Source organism: Mirounga angustirostris, unplaced genomic scaffold (genome assembly GCF_029215605.1).
Source record: "Mirounga angustirostris isolate CCGP_5_RB_7025 unplaced genomic scaffold, mMirAng1.0.hap1 SCAF_12, whole genome shotgun sequence".
In the NCBI taxonomy this organism is placed as follows: domain Eukaryota; kingdom Metazoa; phylum Chordata; class Mammalia; order Carnivora; family Phocidae; genus Mirounga; species Mirounga angustirostris.
The window spans coordinates 103589195-103612810 of record NW_026991720.1 but is presented as its reverse complement, the minus strand read 5'-3'; the positions used below and the strand labels follow the sequence as shown (position 1 = coordinate 103612810).

The following is a 23616-nucleotide window of genomic DNA, read 5'->3' as shown; positions in this document are numbered from 1 at the left end:
TCAAAATGGACTACTGACCTAAATCTAAAACATAAAACCATAAAACTTCTAGAGGAAACATAGGAGAAAATGTATGTGACCGTGGGGTTGCCATTCGTTTTCAGATAGGACACCAGTAGAATCTATAAAAGAAGAAATTGATAAATTGCCCTTTATAAATATTAACAACCTCTGCTAAAGAAACTGTTAGAGGAATGACAAGGACAAGCCACGGAATGGGAAAAATATTTGCAAACCACATATCCAATAAAAGAAATGTATCAAAAATACAAAAATTGCTATAACTTTTTGTTTATACACATGTCTTCCTCTATGGACTATGGACCATGTTCTCTTATGTTTGTTTCACCATTGCTTGAATACAATAGGTATTCTTTAAGTAATTGCTGAATGAGTGCATGAATGAACAAATGAGTGGATGGATGTTTGGATGGATGGATGGATGGATGGATGGATGAGTGGATAGAGGGGTAGATAGGTGAATGGATGGATGGATGGATAAGTGGATGGTTGGATGGATAGGTAGATGGATAGATAGGTGGATGGGTGGATGGATGCATGGATGGATGCATGGATGGATGCATAGGTGGATGGATGGGTGGATGGATGGGTGGATGGATGGATATGTGGATGGAAGGATGGATGGGTGGGTGGGTGGGTGAATGGATGGATGGATGGATGGATGGATGGATGGATGGATGGATGGATGGATATGTGGATGGATAGGTGGATATGTGGATGGATGTGTGGGTGGATGGATGAGTGGATGGATGAGTGAATGGATAGGTGGATAGGTGGATGTATAGGTGGCTAGGCAGATGGATGGATGGGTGGGTGAATGGATGGATGGATGAGTGGATGGATGAGTGAATGGATAGGTGGATAGGTGGATGTATAGGTGGCTAGGTGGATGGATGGGTGGGTGGATGGATGGATATGTGGATGGATGGATGGATGGATAGGTGGATGGATGGGTCGGTGGATGGATGGATGGACGGATGGATGGATGGATAGATGGATAGATGGTTAGGTGGAGGGATGGGTGAGTGGATGGGTAGATGGATGGATGGGTGGGAAGATGGAAGACTAGATGGATGGATGAGCAGTGAGCAGGGAGCTAGGAACACTGAAAAAAACAAAGTGCTCAGGTCTGAGTATTGTCAAGGTCTGAGTTTACACTGGGATGTGTGTGTGTGTGAAATGACTATGTTTGCAAGTGGTAGATCAGTAGGAATGTGGTAAACAGGGAGCCCCACTCCTAACTCAGCCCCGAAGCCAGAGAACCTATCCAGTGAAGGCTGGCTGATGGAGTGAAACCTTTATAGGATGAGAAGTTTAAAATAACAAGGCAAGAGTTAGCAGTGACCATGAGAGGAGGTTGGGAAAGAGACGGGGTGTGGCTCAGCACTTGGAGAGCCGGGGGCTCCCTGGAGGAGGTGTTACTCTGGGATGCTCCTCTTGCTGGACCTGTTCAGGTTGCAGCAATGTCCAGCCCTGCCCAATGCAGGGCAGGTGGCCTCAGTCCATGCGGAAAGGTGCACGCGGACCACGGAGAATTTTGCCCCGACAGCAGGTGAATCCCCAGCACACCCTGACTTTCTGGGATGTGTGCACGTACCATTCCCCACCACGCAGTGCTCACTACTGTGGAAAGGGCCCCGCAGCACCAAACCAGGGCCCACAGGTCAGACCCGGAAAGACGGTGGGATGTGTCTGTTCGGCTTCTTCCCGGAAGACGGAACAGCGGGCCTCGGGAGAAGTCTGCGAAGGTGCCTGGCAGGACCGCGCACAGGTGGCAGCGGGCGGCCAGCATCAGGATGCCCACCAGCTGCAGGGAGAAAGACCCGTGACTCTGGGCCCTGGGCCTAGGAGCCCAAGACTGGTGTGCAGGCCGCCAAGCGCCTTAAAATAACAAGCTTGGAGAGGAGGTTTTCGGAGCGTTGATCAGGTCATCCCTAGTGGCCCGGCTCTGTCTCATGCACACCCTCTGGGGCCCTGCTCCCCTCTCCTCCCTCTCCCCCTTCCCTTGTTCCTCCCTCCCTCCTCCTCCCCGCCCCCTCTCCTCCTGCCCCTCCCCTCCCCCTCCTCCCTCCACCCCTCCGCCCTCCCCCTCCCCTCCCCCTCTCCTACTCCCCCTCTCTCCCTCTGCCCTCCCCCTCCTCCCTCCCCTCCCCCCTCCCCCCTCCTCTCCACCCTCCCCCTCCCTCCCTTCCCCTCCTCGCTTCTCCCCTCCTCCCCTCCCCCTCCTCCCTCCCTCCTCCTCCCCACCCCCTCTCCTCCTGCCCCTCCCCTTCCCCTCCTCCATCCTCTCCTCCGCCCTCCCCCTCCGCTCCCCCTCTCCTACTCCCCTTCTCCCCCTCCCTCCCTTCCCCTCCCTCCCTCCTCCTCCCTCCCTCCCCTCCGCCCTCCCCGTTCCCCCCTCTCCTACTTCCCTTCTCCCCCTCCCTCCCTTCCCCTCCTCGCTTCTCCCCTCCTCCCCTCCCCCCTCCTCCCTCCCTCCCCTCCTCCTCCCCTCCCTCCTCCTCCCCTCCCCCCTCCTCCCTCCCTCCTCCTCCCTACCCCCTCTCCTCCTGCCTCTCCCCTCCTCCCTCCTCCCTCCCCTCCCCCTCTCCTGCTTCCCTTCTCCCCCTCCCTCCCTTCCCCTCCTTGCTTCTCCCCTCCCTCTCTTCCCCCCTCCTCCCTCCCCACCCCTCCTCATCCCCTCCCCCTCTCCTCCCTCCCCTCCCCCACCCTCCCTCCTTCTCCCTCCCCCCACTTCCTCCCCTCCTCCTGCCCTTCCCCTCCTCTCTCCTCTTCCCTCCCCTCTGCCCTCCTCCCTCGCCTTCCGTCCTCCCTTCCCCCTCTCCTTCCTCCCTTCTCCCCCTCCCTCCCTTCCCCTCCTCACCTCTCTCACCCAGCTCCTCCTTCCCTTCCCCTCCTCCCTCCCCTCCCCTCCTCCCTCCCCTCCTCTCTCCTCCCTCCCCTCCCCTCCCCTCCTCCCTCCCCCTCCCTCTCCTCCCCTCTTCCTTCTGCCCTCCTCCCCTCCCTCCCCTCCTCCTTCCCTCCCTCCTCTCCCCTTCCCCTCCCTATCGCTCCCCCTTCCCTCCCTGCCCCAACCCTCCCCCCACCCCTGCCCACTCCCCTCCCTCCTCCATCTCAAGTTGCCCCCCCCCCCCCCCCCCCCGTCTCTCCTGCTTCCTCCCTGCCCTCCACCCTAGCTGCTGGCAGCCACACTGTCCCAGGGGCTGGTTCTCTCACCCTCTTCATGTCCCCAGCACCCAGCAAGCGCTCAGTAAAATAAACCACTTAAGAAGCAAAGGCAGTTAAGTTTAGTTCAGGTGAAGTTTTGTGGTCTGGTTGTTGTAACAGGCTGGGCACCTGGCCTAGGAGCCTGGGGTTGTACCCTGGGCCCAGGGTGTATGTGTGTGTATCTAACTCACCTGCACGACAGGTCAGCGGCCTGTTGTCCCAGGCCCCCGCGGGCCCCCATTTCCCTCGCTCCTAGCCCCGGCCCTGCACCTGAGGCCCCCCTACAAATACTCTGGCACACATTTCACCATTATTTACTCCTTAAGTGGAATCACACCCCACCAGCGGTCCACCATCTGGACCAAGCAAGTGTGATCACCCTTCCCTGCACACCCCTAATTTCTGAACGGTTCAGATTCCATTACTTAATTTGGACACAATTTATTCACGATATTCTGTGTTTTCTTAACAAAAAAAAAAGCATTCTTCGCATTGCTACGTGGTATAATAATAACCAGTTTAGTACATAAGTTCCACATACACGTAATGTCTAAGCCCGTGGTACCTCACCAGGCACACACACGTGCCAGGAGCTTCCGGAGCTGGAGCTCGGGTAACAGCCCCACGGTTGGGACAGTGGGTTCGGGAGAGGTGCAGCCGGGCTTGAAGGCAGGTCTCCAACTCCTGGGTCAGCTTTTCCTGCCCTGATTTGCGCAGTCTGTCCCACTGAGCATAAGGCCAGCAGGGTTTGGAGATCTGTGCTTGGTTCGCCGTGAGCTGCCTGAGCCTGGGACTCTGACAGCCAGACCCCCTCATCAGACCAGCTAGTCTGGACCCTCCCCCTACCCTGACGACAGTCCAGCTGCGGGGGCAGGACAGGGGCTGCCGGGCTGGTGCAAGCTCTTCCCCCTGGGGGCCAGGTCAGAATCACCTGCACCCCAGAATCTGGCCAGCATCCCATGTGGGGCTCTGGCCCTCCTGATTCTGGGTGTCAACAGCCCGCCAGACTGGGCCAGCCCTGGACTGAGACCTGACCCCCCCGGGTGGGAGCCAGGCTTCCCGAGAACCCTACGCACGTGCTTTCTTCTGCAGCCCACTGAGGCACAATTCCGCGTGGGGGGTAAACAGCACTCAAGTGGGTTTCAGGTATTCGTAGGGGGGTTTTCAGGTGCAAGGCCAGAGTTGGGAACAAGGGAAGTGGGGTCTGTCACTGGAGTTAGCACCCCGCTCCTCTCTCCGAGGAAGAACCTCCCTCCTCCCCCCACCCCGGCACCTGCCGCGCTTGGTTGTGATCATCAGGGCGGGAATTACTAGAGAGCCAGGCGCCATTCCTGGTGTGCAGAGCCTGCTCCGTGGGTGGTGACAGCTCCTTGCATGAGTCGTAAGGACGAGTGCTCCGGGAAGGGGTGCAGCAGAGCACGTGTGGAGTGCGCCTGGGCTCCCGTGTTCACGGGCACTCCTCACTCTAGAACCACCTTCACCCCTGATCTAAAACCACTCCGGGATGCAGGATGCCGGGGCCTCTAGGCGGCACCTCACTTTGAGAGCTCGTGTCTCCGTGGAGAAAGGGCTCACTGCACAGAACACGGACCGTGCTGGTCTGTCGGGAGATAACTCGACCCGGGGAGCCCTCTTACCCCTGCCGTGCAGATGCCAGCCAGAGAGCGACGCAGCAGGAAGGAGCAGGATGCCCTCGTGCTCGGGATGCCAATGAGGCAGATGAACTTCAGCGTCAGGAGGAACGAGAGGGTCCCCTGGAGCCAGGTCACCCTCTGAGACAGAAGGACAGGGCAGGTCAGTGTGTCCCACCAGCTACGGCAGGCGCACAGACCCAGGCACGCTAGACCGCACTCACTGTCGCCCCACGGCGCCCCCTTGACAGGACCGCCCCTGCCCACACCGCGAGAAGATCACGTAGAGAGTGGGTACCGCCCCTTCCTGAGGCCTGGGCGCAGCCCTCCGTGACCCTGGGACAAGGCGGGCACAGAGACGGGCAGAGCCGGCCACCGGCCCGTGGTTCCCTGAACCAGCTGGGGGGGGCGGTGCCCATGGCCAGCTGGACTCCAGCTGGAGGAGGGCCGAGGAGCGCGGACGCGCCGTGACAGGCAGACCCGGAGCCCGCCGTCTGTCCCAGAGAGCGGCCCCCCGACGGCGGTGAAGCAGAGCGTCCATCTCCCTCCCTCCGGGAGCCTCCAGCCCTTTAACCAAGTCAGTACAACACAGGTCATAGTGGAGGCTGGTAAGCGCCATGAGGATGCAGTGACAGTTAACAGAGACAGGAAGGCCGGGAGGGGGTGCTCTGTGCCAGCAACCTGTACGTGAAGCTCGACCTCGGGGCCCCATCGTGCATGGACCCCCTCCAGCCTGGAGGCCAGTCAGCACCCGGCTCACAGAATAACTCATTCTTTTTTTTTTTTAAGATTTTCTTTATTTGATAAAGAGACAGAGGGAGCATGAGTGGAGAAAGGGAGAAGCAGGCTTCCCACTGAGCAGGGAGCCCAATGCGGGGCTTGATCCCAGGACCCCGGGATCATGACCTGAGCTGAAGGCAGACCCACCGAGCCACCCGGGCGCTCCAGAATAACCCATCCTTCTAGGTGGTTCTAGGAGGGCCCAGCCCGGGGGCATGAGCCCATCTGAGGCCCTGGCAGCCCTCACTGGGTGGAAAAGGGAGCTCCAGGAGTCCCGCGGCGTGGGGGAGGTGAGCTCTGAGGCTGCAGGACAAGGAAGCGGACCATGGGGGCTCCGCCCACCTACATCCACGTCTGCCAGCAGGACCCGCCTGGGCTTGCCCGCCCTGGTGTGCACTGGCTGGCTCTGCTCCTCTCATGGAGCCCCCTCCCCTGCTCTGATGGCCCAACCCCCACGTGAAGCCCCACCCGCCCCGTGGCTCACACCGCTCACCTCTGGACGGCGCAGAAGGAGGAGAGAGGACAGACCTGACGTGCCTAAGTCTGCTGGTGCCTCCCTTCCGCCACCTCAACACCTGCTCCTTCCCCCACTCAGGGTCACAGGGAGTCACTGGAGCAACTCCGTGCTCTGAGTCCCCACACAGACCAGGGCGCCCCAGCCCACAGCATGGATTCCAGCCCTTCCCTGTCCCGCTCACCCTCATCCTCGAGCTCCGAGCATTTCCCTCAATATGGAACAAATGCCTTGTCTGGAACCTTCTAGAACGTGTGTGACCTCTTCCTCTGGACAGCATCACAGGGCATGGACCCACCTGGACGCCCTGCTGTACCTGATTCCACAAGGCTGCCACAGTGAGATCCATAGATCCTCGGAAGCGTCCTCTGTGGAAGTGGTCGGTCACCTCCCCAGCGAGCGTCGCCAGGTGGCTGGAGGCTGCGTGGCAGGCGAGGCCGGCTCCCACTACGGCGAGCTGCAGCGGGGAAGAGAAAGGAGCCTCAGGGGGCGCCGGGGGAGGGGCCCACCGTGGCCCCCGAGCGGCTCAGGGTGCAACGTCGGTGTGAGAGCAGGAAGTGGACGCTGATCTCATGCTATTTGTCGTGAACACGACGGGGGGAGACCTCACGACGGGTGGAATCAGCCAGGACATAAGCAGTCTCCCACCAGAAATAGGTTCATTTCCAGGTAAGGGCTTCACTGTTCCTGCTTTGCCCACAGAAACGACAGGAGCGCCTACCTCCAGCCAGGTCCCTGGTTTGCAACAGTAGCTGCAGAAACCCTCCTCGGCCAGGCTGCAGAGTTGCAAGCAGAGGTGAGTCAGGCTGAGCAGCAGGAGGGCCAGCTGGTAGGGGGAACGCCAACAGAGCAGAGCAAACAGAAAGTCGGACAGGACCGTGCCAGGGGTGAGGGACGCGGGTGAGCTCTCCGCGGGCCCTATACCCGAGCAGACCCCGAGCGTGACCTGGCAGGGTCCTCCCCTCCCGTCCTCACCCAGCTCCAGAGATGAGTTTTCTCATACTTGTGAAATATATATATATATATATATATATATATTATCAGCTCCTTGGCCACATACAGCCTTCGAAGCTCCTGTATCAGGAATTTCTTGAAGCTCTGCTTATGCTTATCTCTGCCTGGATGAGTTGTGCGTTCCTGCTCGCCTGCATTCATTCACTCAGAGCGCCAGCCGCGAGAGGATGCTTAGTAAGGGTCGGAGCTAAACCCGTCCCAGTCCCCAGGCAGGTCAGTCCTGCTGAGCTCCCCTGGACCCTTCCGGTTAACACTTTGGAGCTAATAAAGCCTCTTTCGGGACGCTGCTCTGTCCCTCTGGGGAGCAGTGCTGGGGCGGGCCAACGTTCATGTCAAACCAAAGAAAGACTGATGGTACTGAGTGCCGGGCTCTGTGACCCTGCGGATCTGGGTGGAGGTGGGGAGCAGGCCGCAGGTGGAGCCCCGGGATCCACGTGCAGGGGAGAGGCAGGAGGACCCACCTCGGGAAGTGTGGGGCTGGACCACAGGGCCGAGTCACTGCGGAAGACAGCCAGCGACTCCACCAATGGGGAGAAGGCCAGGCCCCCTGCAGGGAGAAGCTCGGCACGAAGGGACACGCTGGACAGGAGTCGAGTGGGAGGGTTATAGAGAGCGAAGTGCACAGACACGGTTCTGGTGCTGCGGTTGATCCACCTGCTGGCCCGGAGGCTGCTCAGGGCTGCGTGGGCTGCCGGCCTGCAAAGTGGTGCACGTCGGGGCAAAGCCTGCATGGAGCCCTCCGCCCCCAGCCTCGCGCCCCGGGCCCGAGGCCACCCAGGTTCCTGGGGCTGGACAGACACACTTGTGCATGTCCCCGCTCCTTGCCCGGGACCCTGAGGCAGGGACGTTCCAGGGGAGGGAGGCCCTCCATCTCTCACGGGCACAACTCGGAGAGAGGTGACCATCTCTCTCTGCAAGGCCTCTAGAATCTTCTTTTATCTTTTCTGCTGTGGACTTACTCTGGTGTTGGGAAGAAGCTAACTTTGACCTGTCTGTGTTTGGTAACAATGAAAGAATCTCCCTTCTGTGTTGTTGCATCACTCAGAGGCACCCATCATCTGCCACAGGGCCCCCTGTCACCCTCAGACAGTCCTCCCCCATGCAGGTCATGTGCTGCCATGGCTGCCAGAGGGTCGGGCCACCAACCGTGGACCGTGGCTGCAACTCGGAGGCTCATCTGCGCAACGCCGGACCGAGGTGGGGCTGCCTCCTTCGCAGAGCATGTGAGGACCATGAGGCCCCGTGAGCATCCTACTCAGCACAGAGCCAGCGAGGACAAGTGTCCATTAGGCTCCCTGACCTCCAGGCCTCTGGCAAATTCTAGAGGAACGTTCGGCTTGTTCCTTATGCTCAGAGACTGAAGCCCTCCATTGGCATTGATCTTCTGACATGGCCTCCTGCCCTGGGCCTCACTCCTGTCATTCTGCAGTGAGAACACACCTGCCCTTGACTCAGGATGGGCGTGCCGTGGCATCCAGCTGCCGCGAGGAGCCATGGACGGGCAGGCCCGGGCGGAGCCGACCTCTGAATCCCACTGACCTTGTGCTGCCCAGGCTGAGCACCCAGGGCTCCCTGGCCCCACAGCCTCTGGGGCCACTCGGGGCCACTCTTTGGATGGCGGGATCTGCTGCAGAGGGGGTGTCAGGGCCTCCGACTTTGGGGCCATGTGGAGGAGGAGAGTCTTCGGAAAGTGCTGAAGGTGTGCTGGGAAGCTGGAGGAGAAACCACCAGTCGGAGGAGAATCAGACGCTTGCTTCAAAGTTAGCCCTGTGGCCTGGGGTGTCCAAGGCTGGCCACACACGGCCCCTCCTCCCTCAAAGCCCCCTTGTCGTCCCTGGGCTCTAGCCGAGCCCGAAGGATCAGGGCTCCACCACGCGGAGGCTGGCACCTGAGCTGTGCACCCGTCCGGGCTTGGACATCAGAAGGGCTCCGTCTCGGGAGGACACGGGTGAGCTGCATGCCCTCGAGCAGCCCCTCCCAACCAGGAGAAGATGCGAGAATCTTGGTTGGGAGTATTTTCGGTGTTTTAGAGAGATGTCCTGGCTTCCCACAGCATGCCAGGACCAGCAGAGGGCGTGGGAAAGGTTTGGCTGTCCCGGACCGCGGCTACTGACGATTTCAAGTCACAGCCAGGCTCCCAGAGAGGGTTCCTGGTCCGTGGCCTTTCTGCCCGACGTCTCCAAGACTTTTCTAACTCTAACTGTATATTACAGAGAACAAACTGGTGGTCGCCAGAGGGCAGGTGGGCCAGGGGATGGGGGAAACAGGTGAGGGGGATCAGGAGTACACCTGTCATGATGAGCAGCAGGGGACGTATAGAATGGCTGCATCGGTATATCATACACCTGAAACTCCTAAATGGTATATTCGCTCTACTTCAATAAAATAAACACATAAATAAGGAGCGATGCTTGGGAGAAAACGCACACACACAAAGAAATAACCAGGAGGAGAGCGGCTTACCTCACACACGCCGCCAGAAGGATCTCTCAGCTGCTGGATGACCGGAGTGCCCAGCAGGTAGCACTTCCCACCAAGGGCTCCAGGCTGGAGGACGAAGGGAAACGCAAGACCATTGGACAGACCGCGAAGCTGGAACACGCCGCGTGCCATATTCTTAGACGTCAGAGGCACGGAGCAGTGTCCCAAAGAGGCTTTATTCATATTCTATGCAATGCTCTTCACTGGTAATTTTTTTCTCAGAATTTGGGGAAAGGCTTGCCTCTTTCTGGAAGCCTCCTGGATGCTCCCCCCCGTCCCTCGGTGCCCTGTGTCCCCGTGTCACGGCATTTTGCTCACTGATCTAGCCATCCCCATTGGCCCACAAGCTCACGTGGACCCGCCATGCCCTGCGTCCAGTCCGGCCTGGCACCTGCTGGTGTCCGGGGGTGCGTGTGTGGCTAAGGTGGGTGTGCTGACATGGAGGAGCAATGGGATGCACCACCAGCCACTGGCCTTCAACCTAGCGGTCATCCAAGGGTACACACGGGGGGGGGCCTGAGCGGCGCAGTCGGTCGAGCATCCAGCTCTTAGCTTCAGCTCAGGTTGTGATCTCAGGGTGGTGAGATCGAGCCGCGTCGCGCTCTGAGCCCAGCAGGGAGTCTGCTTGGGATCTTCTCTCCCTCCCCCTCTGTCCCTCCCCTGCTTGTGCTCTGTTTCTCTAAAATAAATAAATAAATCTTTAAAAAGAGAGAGAGAGAGTGTGCAGAGTGTTGCAGGTCAAGCATCTTGGCTCCCTCGCCCCACCGTGACGCACTGCCCTGCTATGAGTCCGAGTGGACAGCAGACGGAAGCCCACCTGAGCGCCTGGCGGGCCGGCTGTGGAGGCGCCTCCCCCGTGCAGGCCATCCAGCAGCGTGGTCAGACTCCAGCCCCACCAGTCACCCACACTTCTCAGGCCGCCGGAGATGCTCCCAGCACCCCTGAGCACAAGAGCAGAAACAAAAAGCGATTTTTCTCCAACACGAATTGTTGGTAACTGCAGGAATGGAAGCAAAGTCGTGCGCAGTCGCAGGTACAGCGTGAGTCTGGAGCCCACTTTGCTCCTCGGCGGGAGGCGGGGAGAGGGCCCTGCGATCAAGCACCTGTTGCTTGGTCGCCTGTCCCCCCGACAGCTTTCCTCGTGTGGGACATGGAGAGGCCAGTGCAGAGCGAGCACGGGGTGGGGAGCAGAGGTGGGGGGAGCTGGGGCCCGCGGGGAGAGGCACGGTCCTGTCAACCCCGCTGCCTGCAGGCACGGCATTGCCCGTCCTCTCCCCAGCCAGAAGCCACCCCAGCTGCGAGCCTGCCACCCGAGACAGCTCGAGCCTTCAGCAAACTGGCGCAGACCCAGCGCAGGACTGCTCATAGCTGCAGGTCAACAAACGTTGGTCTGGTTTCATTCCAGTTAATTTGTATTACTCTTATCGGATATCTGCTTCACCTTCCAACAAGGGACTGATTTAAGGGAGCCCTGAAATCATTGCAGACGGACACGACTGATCATTTCCGCTTGCTCAGACGGAGCCAAGCTGCACACCAGAGCGCCAGGAGCTCCAAGCTGCTCAGCGGGACGGAAAAGGGAAAAGGTAAATTTCTTTAGAGAGCAAAATACTTCTCACCTACCCCTAAAACCCTTCCTTCCACGTGGCCTCGTGGGAAGGACCCATGGAAAGGCAAGGATGGTGTGGGGCTAACGTCCCCACGGCAGAGGCCAGTGGGCGTCCGGGGGCTCCTACAGCCGGGTGTCCCTCCACGAGAAGGGGAGACCAGAACGCTTCTCGGGAGAAGTGATATTGTGGGAAAGCGATGAGAAGTTAGGAAAAGATCGAAACTCCAGTCATCCAAGGACACAATTTTCATCATCCTGCCTTGTCCAGCCGCCAAATCTAGACCCCCCAAAGAACATAGCGATGATGAGCTCTTCAAACACCTTTCTGGTTTCATTAAACAGACGTGAGCGCAAGGTCAGGCCATCACGCGGCCGGGGCCCAGCCCTGAGCGGCCAGAATCGGCCGCCACCCGCCGCCCCGGCTCCGCGCCCACGGCTGTAGCGTGGAGCGGACCATGGCGGGAGCGCTGACAGCACGGGGAGAGGCAGGCAGGTGTGACAGGCGGGTGCTGTCGCTCCCCAGAACCCATGTTACACTTACCACTGCACCTGGAGAGGGGTTGGGGCAGATACTATGTTGCTGATTGGGGCAGATTTTAGAGACACCTAGGAAGTGCTTTAAACCCTGACAGTCATGACAGAAACTGGACAATATAAAAGGGAACGAAATCAAAGAGGAGGAAGTGTCCTGTTAGTGACATGTTAGCGATAAGTCACTAGTGCATAGATTAATAGAGAAAAGCAAATGATCTCAATCAACATTCGCATGGGCTATAAGTATGTTCAAACACGTCCGTGGAGCGTGGAAGTAAGTCTGGTGAGCTAACTTATCTTACTGCTTCTATCTCCTTCTCCTTACGGACTCACTCACACATGACTTCCGCCTTTCATTGGTTTGTCCATTTTTAGAGCCTAATCCAAGCAGACCCTTCGTACGGTGTTGGTTATACGCTGCACACTGAGCGAAGCCCTGGTTGAACCACAATTTGGAGGGGATAATATCACTTTCTGACGGTCGCTCCTCAGTGGGATGACGTTAAGGAAACAAAGTCTTCAAGAAAAACCTGGATGTGGGGGCGCCTGGGGGGGCTCAGTCAGTTGAGCGTCTGACTCTTGGTTTCGGCTCAGGCCATGATCTCGGGCTCCTGAGATCGAGCCCCACATAGGGCTCTGCGCTCAGCACAGAGCTTGCTTGTCCCTCTCCCTCTGCTTCTCCCCTACCCCCCGAGCTCTCTCTAAAATAAATAAATAAAATTTTTAAGAAAAAAAAAAAAAAGAAAGACCTGGATGTGACCAGAGATAGCTGTCTCGCGCCCAGATTGTGCACAACTCACGCCTTGTTCTCGACACAGGCAGAGAGCAGGGAGTGAGCCAAACCATCCAAGAATGTTCTCGCTCCATATTAACTAGAACTATTAAATAAAACAGGCCTACAGAGCTTGCGAAACATTGCAAAACTAAAGTCAGTAGTTATATCCCATTTATGGCTCTTGGACAGAGTGACTATTTCATTTATTGGTGCTTTATTCGGTGGTTTGTTTCTGTTTTACTTGGACTTTCATGAAGACTTGATTGAGTCCAGAAAGACTTCAAAGAAAACTTGAATATGACGGAATCCAATATCGTGATCATTTTTTTGGTGAAGACCTAAGAAATCAAGCAGCGCAACTGCCTCACTTTGCAGATGGGGATACTCAGACCAGAGTCGGAGGACTTGCCCGAGTCATCTGCTAACTGAACGAAGTGGAACGAAGCCAGGTCCCTGAATTAGACTGGATCCAACTGTGCTTTCGTTCTTCCTGGAAGCTGGCAAACTCTAAACCCTAAGATGCTGTTGGAGTTTCAGGATCAGGCACCGGGGGACGGTGGGGGAGAGGGTCCAGCTTGAATATCCCAGTACAAACCCGGACACACAGATGCCCCTGCCTGGGGGCCAGAGGTAACGGGATTTTGCATTTTGCATCGTAGTAGGAGATACGGGTCCATGCACACCCAGGGGGCCAGCCTCTGAGCCATGAATCCCAAGCCTATCAATGGCTCTGTGCGGGACACGTCTCACAAATATTTCAGCTGCGATATTTCTGATTTGGGTACCAAGAGGCAAGAATTCGTATGAGAAATATGTCAAGTAGTGCTGACTTACGAAATATGAGATCAAAACTAAACGACGAAAGCCAGAAATAGCTCAGGTTTTCCTTTCCGTTTCGAGAGAGGACGACCCACATGGTCACTTTGCTTTGCGCATGGCGCCTCCTGCTGGCACAAACTGTGCCTACGTGGGGGGTTGGAAAGCTGACGAGTTGGGTCGTTCATGGAAAGAACAGCCGTTTCTGCAAAGGGGGAGGCAGTTTCACGGCTAGAATGCTCACCGGTGAGCAGGTGCATTACTGTGTTTTGCAGAGAGTCCAGACTCATGAACCACTTCACTAGTGGCTTCTGACCCTACATTTGTTCACCCGTCACCTGGGTGGGTATTAATCACCAGCTCTCTCACGGAAGAGAAAAAGAAATACGCCTTTAACTAATAGATAAAATTCAATAGATTTGCCAGCCACCCACCTCTGCCCCCCAAAAGCAACAAAAATAAAGTACATCAAATTGAATTACTTAGTCAAGGACAACATAGTCATAGAAAAAAAAGCAGGAATGTATTTTAAAATATTCTCCAGAGATATGCCTGGGTGGCTCAGTTGGTTAAGCGTCTGCCTTCGGCTCAGGTCATGATCTCGGGGTCCTGGGGTCGAGTCCTGCATCGGGCTCCCTGCTTAGCGGGGAGCCTGTTTCTCCCTCTCCCTCTGCCCCTACCCCCTGCTCATGTTCTCTCTCTCAGAATAATAAATAAAATCCTTAAAATACAAAATAAAATAAAATATTCTCCAGGGAAAGAGAAAGTAAATCTTAGAACACTGTATTTTACTTCTGCCATAGTAAAGAATCAATATGAGTTCATATCATGCACTTCAGAACTCAAAGCTGAACTTCTTTCAAACAACTATCAGACTGAATATTTTTGGCAGGTGAAAACAAAGTCACTTAAAAACAACTGTCAAAAAAAAAAAAAAAGAATGCCACACAAAGAAAGTATCCACCTTGATATAGTTCCTGTTCCGATTTCAGAAATGCTGAAACATGGAGAAAATTCTGGCACGACAAAATGCTGTCCGTGGTTGCCTCTGGGTGGTACCGTTACTGAGATTTTTCTTTCTATTTTTCAGTTCTTCCATGCTTACCTACAATGAACATCTACTACTTTTATTTATTTACAGATTTTATTTATGTATTTGACAGAGAGAGAGAGCACAAGTAGGCAGTGGCAGAGGGAGAAGGAGACTCCCCCGCTGAACAGGGAGCCCGAAGCAGGACTCGACCCAGGACCCCGAGATCATGACCTGAGCCGAAGGCAGACGCTCAACCGACTGAGCCACCCAGGCATCCCAACATCTATTGCTTTTAAAAGTAGGAAGAGACTAATGAGCACTTGAGAAGTGGCAGAGAGCTCAAGGGGAATTACCACCGTTGGAAATCATGTGCCATTTCTTGCAAATTGCCATAGTCTTTGGTCGAGGAACTCAGACAGCCTCCACCAAAAAACCACCCCAATAACCTGTTTTAGTGTCTTGGTGCCCAGACCTTAACGTGCCTCAAAATATCATTTCTCTATTAATCAAAATGAGATGCTCTGATCGTGCCCAAAGTCTGCAAAAAGAGGCCTCCTGTTAACAGTGGGGCAAACAATGTCCGAGTCAATTCGACCACTTTTTCCATGTTTCCTATGTGAGATGGTGGCGACCATCTAGTCCTCTCCATCAGGACATTCTACTTCTGCAAAACGGAGGCCCAGAGAAGGTGCTTCGCCACCGTCCCGAAACCCTGGTCTCTGGGTCCCCCCGTCAGCGTATGCTGGCCACGAGCAGACCACTCCTAGTGTGGTGGTCGGGGGTCTAGAGAAGGTGGACAAAACATCCTACCTTGTAAACTCATTCCGGATGGCTTGATTGAGAGAATATTCATCCTGGGAGCATCTCCCACAAAGTATAAATACATGCAGAAGCAGCATGAGGGTGTACATGCAGATGTCTCTACAAGAAACACATTTTAAAATTAGCATCTACACCAACCCTGGGTGTCTAGACCCAGCAAAACAGTTTTGGGAACTGGGCTTCTAAATCCTTTTTTGTATAAGGTGTGAAGTGTGTGCTGAGGTTCATTTTTCCTGCACACCTGACATCCAGTTTTCCTAGCACCATTTTTAAAATCCATCCTCCAATGAGAAGGGCCTTGCCCTGTCAAAAAATTAACTGAGCACATTTGTGCTGACCTCTCACCAATATTGGGGTCTTGGTCACCGTGGCTTGGCTTTGTAGGGAGACTTAAAGTCGGGTAGAATCAGTTCTCTGGCTTTGTTGTTCTTTTCCCAGAATTGTTTTTGTTATTCTAGCTCCTTTCCATATAAATTTTAGAATCAGCTCGCCAATATCTATAGAAAAGCTTGTGGGACTTCGGCTGGGACTGAATCTATAGATCGAGTTGGAAGGAATGGACACCTTAACACGAGTGTCCCAACAGACATGACGTGTCCCTCCATTTCTTCAGGTTTTCTCTGATTTTGTTCATTAGTGTCTTGTCGTTTTCGGCCTATCAGTTCTGCACGTTTTCTTAGATTTATTTAGAATATTCGAGATTTTCTGCATAGACTATTCATGTTTTCTTGCAAGAGGCTGTTGTATTTCTTCTTTTCAAACTTGTAAACGCTGTGTTTCTTGGTCTTGCCTCCGGCACCAGCTGGGCCTTCCCATGTGAGATTTAACCAGAGTTGGGGGGACGGGAGCTCCTCACCTTGTTTCTGATTTTTAAAAAGCACACGCTGTCTCACCGGCAAGTGTGAGGTTAGGTGTAGGGTTTTCACAGATACCCTTTATTAGTTTAAGGAAGTTCTCTTCTATTCCTAGCTCGCTGAGATTTTTTTTCTTTTCCGTGAATGGACGTCAAATTTTGTCAAATGGTTTCTTCTCCATCTGCTGAGATGATCATATGGGTGTTTTTTTTAAAGATTTTATTTATTTATTTGATAGAGAGAGACACAGCGAGAGAGGGGACACAAGCAGGGGGAGTGGAGAGGGAGAAGCAGGCCTCCCGCTGAGCAGGGAGCCCGATGCGGGGCTCGATCCCAGGACCCTGGGATCATGACCTGAGCCGAAGGCAGACGCTTAACGACCGAGCCACCCAGGCACCCCTCATATGGTTTTTCTTACTAGTCTGGTACTACCGTGGATTCAATTCACTATTTCCTTCTTGTGTCTCTTTTACCCCAGAGGCAGCACCTCCATCCCTAGTTGGTCTCTGTGGCTTATTTATTGAGAAAACTGGTTCTATTGCTACCTCTCTCTCTCTCTGTGTCCTGCTTCCTAGGGACACAGTCTGCTCTTGTCAAAAACACGCTGGCACAAAAATGTGCTCAGGTAACGACCAGGCTATTTGGGGTAGGTTACGTCCTAGGTGATGTGTTTTCCGTCAGGAGACACATAATATCTGGTTCTTCCTCCCTCCCCTTTTTTTTTTTTTTTTAAGATTTTACTTATTTATTTGTCAGAGAGAGAGAGAGCACAAGCTGGGTGAGCAACAAACAGAGGGAGAAGCAGGCTCCCCACTGAGCAGGGAGCCCGACGCGGGGCTCGATCCAGAGACCCTGAGATCATGACCTGAGCCAAAGGTAGACGCTCAAACAACTGAGCCACCCAGGTGCCCCCTTTTATTTTTTTTTTAAGTAGGCTGCACCACATCCAGGGTGGAGCCCAACGCAGGGCTTGAACTCACAACCCTGAGATCAAGATTCGGACGCTCAACCGACTGAGCCCCCCAGGTGCTTCAATGTTTAGGCTGTTTCTATTACAAGGGGTCCCGCATCGCCTGCCTTGCACCTGGGTCTTCTCGGGTTCTGCTGAGGGGCTCCCTGCAGCAGGGATGCTGGGAGGAGGTATGTGCATCTGTGACATGCAAAGGACTTCCCGGTCCCCACGGGTGGGACCAGCCTGCATTCACACCAGCACCACGTGATGTCACGTGTTCACAAGCTCACCAGCCGCTGCACGTGGTCTCACTTCCAGACTTTTGTACTTTAAATTTGTGATCTCTCATCGTAAGTGCAAGTGACATTTGCATTTCTTTTCTCTGTGAAGTGTCGGCTTCCTGAGCCCAGTTTTGTTCTAAAGAGGCAGTTGGTCTTCTTCATTTTTCTGGAACCTCTCTGTATTTTAAGATTAGGCCTTTGTCTGCTACAGATATTTTCCTTCATCCCTCACTGCTTTTTTACATAACTTATGGCATCATTCGTCACACGAGATTTTTATTCTTCAAGTTACATGTCTCCAAATTTGTTTTCTCTTCTAGTTCCTGGATTTTAAGTCACAGGAGGTTTTCCCCGCGCACAGGTCATACATTGACACACACGTTCTTCTGGGACGTGTATGGTTTTGTTTTCACGTTTAAATCTTTATTCGTGTGGAATGAACTTGCGTACCTTGTGACAAAAGCATTTGGTCGTTCGTTTTTTTACACTACCCTCACAACCATTCACTTATTCCTCATTAAAAACTCCATCTTCTCCCCAACGCGCTGAGATAACGCCTCCGTCACAGACTCGTGCGCCGTGGCATTTGCATTCGGGTCTGGTCCTGGATTTCTGATCCCGGCCCACGGGGCCGTCTTCGTCCGTTCACAGAGCCACACTCTTTAGGAGAGGCCTGTGCTCTGCGGAAATGTCCTGCACAGCGAGCCCCCACTCAGTCCGCTGCCTCGGGTCTTCCCGACCGGCTCTCCGCCACTGTTCTTCCAAAGGGACTTCGTAAGTGACCAGATCCGGTAAAGAAGGGGAGCGGAAGGAAGAAAAGAAAGGTCCAGTGGCATTTGATCGGGGCTGTGTTGAAGTCAGACACGATTTTAGACGGAGCTGGAGAACACGTGATGTTCAAGAGACATCTGTGCTTCTCAGGACGCGCACGCTTCTCCTGTGGAAGTTTGGTGCATTTCCTCTCACAGTGACGCCCGCGTGTGTCTGTGGTGTTTTATTCCTTGGCCACGTTAAAGAGCCTTCTGGCAAATCCTCTACTGGCTTTCACTGTGCATATGAAGGACATCGGGCTTTGCATTTTCGTGTTTTAACCTGTTACTTTACTCAATTCTCTTCTGTCTGCTTTTCTCGTTTTCATGTTTGTGGGATTTTCCAGAATTTTAGGCGCAGCATATGCAGAAGGAGCGGCTTCAGCCTCCCTCCAGACCTGCTGTCTCTGGGCCCGCTGTCCCCTTAGTGTCTCCTCCCCTGCGGCTGGGCCCCCACCTGCACACCCCGCTCCCAGGGGCCGCGGGAGCAGAGCAAGGCCCGGCCGGCCGCCACCCACCTCAGGGCCACCCTTGTCCGGGTCTCTCTTCTCGTCCTCTCCCTGATGACGCTGAGCTGGGCTGCAGACGGTGGACGTGCCCAGCGCAGGCGGCGTGCTCGCTGTCGGGCGGCCAACATCTGTGGGGACGGCAGCGCTGTGAGCCGGGGAGCTCTGGCACTCCTGCCAGGCCCCGGGAGCGGTGGCGCTGTCCGTGCCTCCTGGGGCTGGGGACAGGGACACTTCGTACGGGTCACCGACAGCAGGCCGGTGGGTAGTGGGCCATTTACGAAGTCTGCTCCTGTCACTGTCACCGACGGCATCCCGGGGGGGCCGACAGGTCACTTAGAGGAGGGGAGTCATTAGGAGCTCACTGGCCACCTTTGGGAGGATGGGAGTCAGGTGGGAGAAGGTAGGGGTGAGGTCTGAGCGTCGGGACACTGGGCTGCGTCCTCGGTCACGGCCCACCGCTGCTCACTGCACCCGAGGACACAGTGCCCACCACAGGTCACTGCACCGAGGCAGCCATGAGCCTGTGCGTGTCCCCCCGGAGACCTTCCTCTTCCTTCCTGTCGCCCAGCCTGCCCCACACACAACCGGGACCACTGCGCTCAGGAGGAAGGAGGGAGGGAGGAGACGGAGGGAGGAAGCCGGGAAGAAGTGAAATTCTTGTGGGTCCCCGGAAACGTAAATGACTTAGAAGTTTTCTAAAACCGTGGCCAAGAATCTATTTCTCATTTTGCTTCAATTATGCAAAATGAGCTCATGTACTCGATGCTCTGATTTCTCTGGGATGGGGTTAGAGGGAAGGAAACAGATGCTGTGTGTTCGCCCGTCGCGTCCCGCACACAAAGGAGCACAAGAGATGAAATCACACCCTAGACTGCAACCGAATTTGAATCCGCAGAGGAAGTGCGGATCCGGACGGGGCTGGAGCGGGGCACCGAGGGCAGCCTCACCTCCTCCATCTGGCTCGCGTGCTGCCGCGCGCGGGACCTCGCTCGCTCCGCAAGCTCAGAGTCCAGGCCCTCGGTGGCCGCGCGCAGGGACTCGGTGAAGAAGCGCGGGTCGTCTCGCCTTCTCCAGGCAAAGCCCACGGCCACGAGGCCCAGCTGGGAGGAGAGACCCGACGGTGCGTGCACGGTCGCTGCCCCACGTCCCTGCGTCCCGGTCACAATCCCACACAAGCTGGTGTCACCTGCCTGGGACTCCCGGGCCCCCCGCTCCCCAGGCTCCGTGTCCTCGACGGAAAATGGGCTTCGAGAGGTCCCCCCCGTCCCGGGAGCTGTCCGCGGGCAGCACGGCTCCCACGTCCTCCTCACACTCAGTGAGAACATGAAGAAACGCGGTAACGCGTCAGGAACGCGGAGCCCCAGCCCCGCCCCAGCCCCGCCCCAGCCCCGGCCCCGCCCCCCGGCTGACGTAGACTGAAGCCCGCTTATCGCGTCAGGAACGCGGAGCCCGAGCCCGAGCCCCAGCCCCAGCCGCGCCCCCGCCCCCAGCCCCGCCCCAGCCCCGCCCCCGCCGCGCCTCAGCCCCGCCCCCGGCCCGCTTACCGCGTCGGGAACGCGGAGCCCCAGCCCCGCCCCAGCCCCCAACCCCGCCCCAGCCCCGCCTCAGCCCCAGCCCCGCCCCCCGGCTGACGTAGACTGAAGCCCGCTTACCGCTTCAGGAACGCGGAGCCGGAGCCCCAGCCCCAGCCCCGCCCCAGCCCCGCCCCCGGCTGACGCAGACTGACGCCCGCTTACCGCGTCAGGAACGCGGAGCCCCAGCCCCGCCCCAGCCCCGCCCCAGCCCCGGCCCCGCCCCCCGGCTGACGTAGACTGAAGCCCGCTTATCGCGTCAGGAACGCGGAGCCCGAGCCCGAGCCCCAGCCCCAGCCGCGCCCCCGCCCCCAGCCCCGCCCCAGCCCCGCCCCCGCCGCGCCTCAGCCCCGCCCCCGGCCCGCTTACCGCGTCGGGAACGCGGAGCCCCAGCCCCGCCCCAGCCCCCAACCCCGCCCCAGCCCCGCCTCAGCCCCAGCCCCGCCCCCCGGCTGACGTAGACTGAAGCCCGCTTACCGCTTCAGGAACGCGGAGCCGGAGCCCCAGCCCCAGCCCCGCCCCAGCCCCGCCCCCGGCTGACGCAGACTGACGCCCGCACGCGGGCCCCCCCCCCCCACTCACCAGAAGCGGCTGCGAGATGAACGCGCAGCACAGCACGGACAGCGTCAGCAGGTGCAACCAGCGCACACACTGCGTCGGGCTGAACCTGCCCCCCCGAGAGAAGCCGTCAGCGCCCGCCTGCGCGCACAGGGACACCGCACCCAAGGGCCCGCGTCCTCGGGACGGCAGGCGGGGAGGCGGCCGCGGAGCCGGGCGCCCTGTGGCTCTGCCCAGCGGAGGGACTGCGGTCTGTCGCGAGGGGCGTCGGCCCCGTGAAGCCGCTGAGCGCGCGAGAGAAAGGAAAAGCCAGCCCAGCGATGCGGACAGCGCGGGGCGCGGGGGGAGCTGATTATAGTAACGACAACGAAGCTTGCGTCTGCAGAACACTGAGCAGGTGCGGGGCACCGGGCACGGACGATTGCATTAGCTCCTCCTCAAACCCTGTGACTTCTCCCATTTCACAGCTGAGCAAACTGAGTCACGGGGAGTTTGTTTTTTAAGCAACTTGCCCGCCATCAGCCATCATCGTGTGAGTCCATTCGCGCATTTGAAGAAAGGGGGGAGGGGGGAGGGGTGCGTCTTGGTTTTACAGCTGCCCCTCCTGGGCCCACGGGGGCCACGCTGAACCGCCCCGGGGACGCTGGGGGCCCGAGCTGCCCGGGAACGAGACGGAGAGGCCACAGTGTGGACGGACAGAGTCCGAATCGTACCAGCACACCTGACCCCGAGCCCAGCTTCTTGGGAGCTCCGCAACCGGGGCCCCTCCTTCCTGAGCGAGGGTCTCGCGGCCTCTCGTGACACAGGGACTCCATCCAGGCCGAGCTGCTGTCCCAGAGCCGGCCGGGCCCAGCGGCCCTTGGGGTTTGTACACGAATTCCTCACCCCCAGGGCATTGGAGGGAGAAATGAGGACCAAAGTAGCGACAGCCCATCTGGGCCCGCCTGTTGCGTTCCCAGAAATGCAGGGAGTTTTTTTACTAAGTGCCGGACTCTCCCATCCAAAGACCCGGGGACATCTGAAACCGTGAGCGCTCACCTGTATCCTAGAAACGCCGTCCCTAAGCCACAGGCCACAGAGACCATCCCGCAAACGGCCCACGCTGCGCAGCCTGACCAAGGCAACAGTGCCCGTGGCCACCGAAGCTCAGCAAGTCCCCGAAACCCGCTGCTGGGAGCTAAAGGAGAGCAGGAAGGGGTATACGTAACAGGCCTCATCACTTCTGTCCACCCGAATGCGGTCGTTAATTCTACCAGCGGGACTGGGCCGTGGGTGTGCAGACATTTGGGTGACCAGTATTCTGGGCGTGTCCATGAGGGGGTTTCTAGAGAGATGGACATGTAAGTGGCTGGACAGAGTAAAGCTGGTTGCCTGCCCACTGAGTGGGCCTCATCCAATCAGGTGAAGGCTGGTATATAACAAAAAGCCAACCCAACCTTCCAGAGTAAGAGAGAATTCCTCCTGCCTGAGGGCCTTTGAGCCGGACACCTGCCTTTTCCTGTCTTTGGACTTGAACTGAAACACTGGGGCTTCTGGGTCTCCAGCTTTCATCAGACCAGCCGGCCTCTGCGAGCGCACGAGCCAGTTTCTTGTATATATATACACCCCTGCACACACCCTGTGCAAGGTGTTACAGATTTGCCTTTCTGTGCAGAGCAGCTGGGTCTACACGGCAGCTACACGGCTGCGTGCGGGAACCACCACCTTCAGCCTGGATGAAAAGGGGCCTCGCTTTCTCATGTTCTCAGGGCAGAGTGCTTTTTACACTCAGCATTCTCCATCAGAATGATGCCACGTATGAGCCACAGTTTAGAGTTTTTATAGTGCATATAAAGAAGGGGGAGGGAGGAAGGGGGGTGGGGAGGAGTGTGGGGGAAAGAGAAGGGGAGGAGCAGAGAAGGGGAGGAGGACCAGGAGAAGAGCAGAGAGGAGGGGGAGGAGTGGGAAGGAGAGGGAGGAGCAGAGAGGAAAGGGAGGGGAGCCGGGAGAAGAACCAAGGAGGGCAGGAGAGGGAGGGAGGAGAGGGAGGAGCGGGGGTGGGGGGTGGGGGGAGGACTAGGAGAAGAGCAGAGAGGAGGGGGAGGGAGGAGCAAGGGGAGGGGGAGGAGAGCTCGGCCACGCAGAGGAGGAGGACCAGGTGGGTAGCAGCCGCCTCTCGTGGGCTCTGTTGGGTAAGTTCTCTGGAGTCGAGCACATAGTCGGAGGGTCCCCCCCACATTTCATGTCTCCAAGAGGAGGCCATGGAGCTCTGCTTTCTCAGGCAATTGTTCCAATAGGAAGACCCCCCAGGGCCCATCTAGAGGCAGAAGGTGATCAGCTGACGTGGACTCAGGAGCACCTGCCGGGGAGGAGGCACCGGGCAAGGGAAGGACACTTGCTGCGCGTACAAGGGGGACACCTCCCCCGAGTCCCTTTGCACTCCTCCGCTCCCTCCCGGCCGGGTGCGTGTGCTGGGCTGTCGGGTGCGGGTCTCCTTTTCCCGGGTGTGTGCCCTCCGGCACGGCAGGCTGCTGGCCCCAGGCCCCCTCCGCGCACAGAAACCAGGTATTTTATACCCCACGCCCCAGCACGTAGGGTGCTGCGTGCACCAGCCCAGCCAGACCTGGCTGCCTCCCACCACCAGTGCCACCTCGCCAACTGTGGTCCGTGGAGCAGTGTCCACAGCCGGCGCCCGAACCTGGGCGGCCTGGAGCCGGGAAGCACGCTGCTCATGCGCCCCGCAGCCCCGGGCCCCACAGCCACGTGCACCCGCCCGGCCAGGCCCCGACGGCCCCCTTGGGCAACACTGACCGGCTGCTTGGCTGCCCCCCCGGGGGCCCCGTCCCCGCTGGCTGTCCGCTGAGCT

At 57.3% G+C, this 23616-nt stretch overlaps 1 protein-coding gene across 1 annotated transcript in view; it reads right to left on the bottom strand.

The window, feature by feature from the left end:
- PKD1L1 (polycystin 1 like 1, transient receptor potential channel interacting) overlaps positions 1-23616 on the bottom strand; it is a 138540-nt gene that overhangs the window by 22378 nt on the left and 92546 nt on the right. Inside the window, exons 43-55 of the mRNA XM_064575588.1 lie at positions 21810-22159; positions 20796-20880; positions 19590-19742; positions 18652-18770; positions 15226-15336; positions 10466-10589; positions 9631-9714; positions 8707-8879; positions 7629-7863; positions 6875-7132; positions 6338-6610; positions 4866-5000; positions 1619-1828 (exon numbers count right to left, since the gene is read on the bottom strand). Coding sequence (XP_064431658.1) covers positions 1619-1828; positions 4866-5000; positions 6338-6610; positions 6875-7132; positions 7629-7863; positions 8707-8879; positions 9631-9714; positions 10466-10589; positions 15226-15336; positions 18652-18770; positions 19590-19742; positions 20796-20880; positions 21810-22159 — 2310 coding nt within the window. The remainder of the gene's footprint in view (positions 1-1618; positions 1829-4865; positions 5001-6337; positions 6611-6874; positions 7133-7628; positions 7864-8706; positions 8880-9630; positions 9715-10465; positions 10590-15225; positions 15337-18651; positions 18771-19589; positions 19743-20795; positions 20881-21809; positions 22160-23616) is intronic.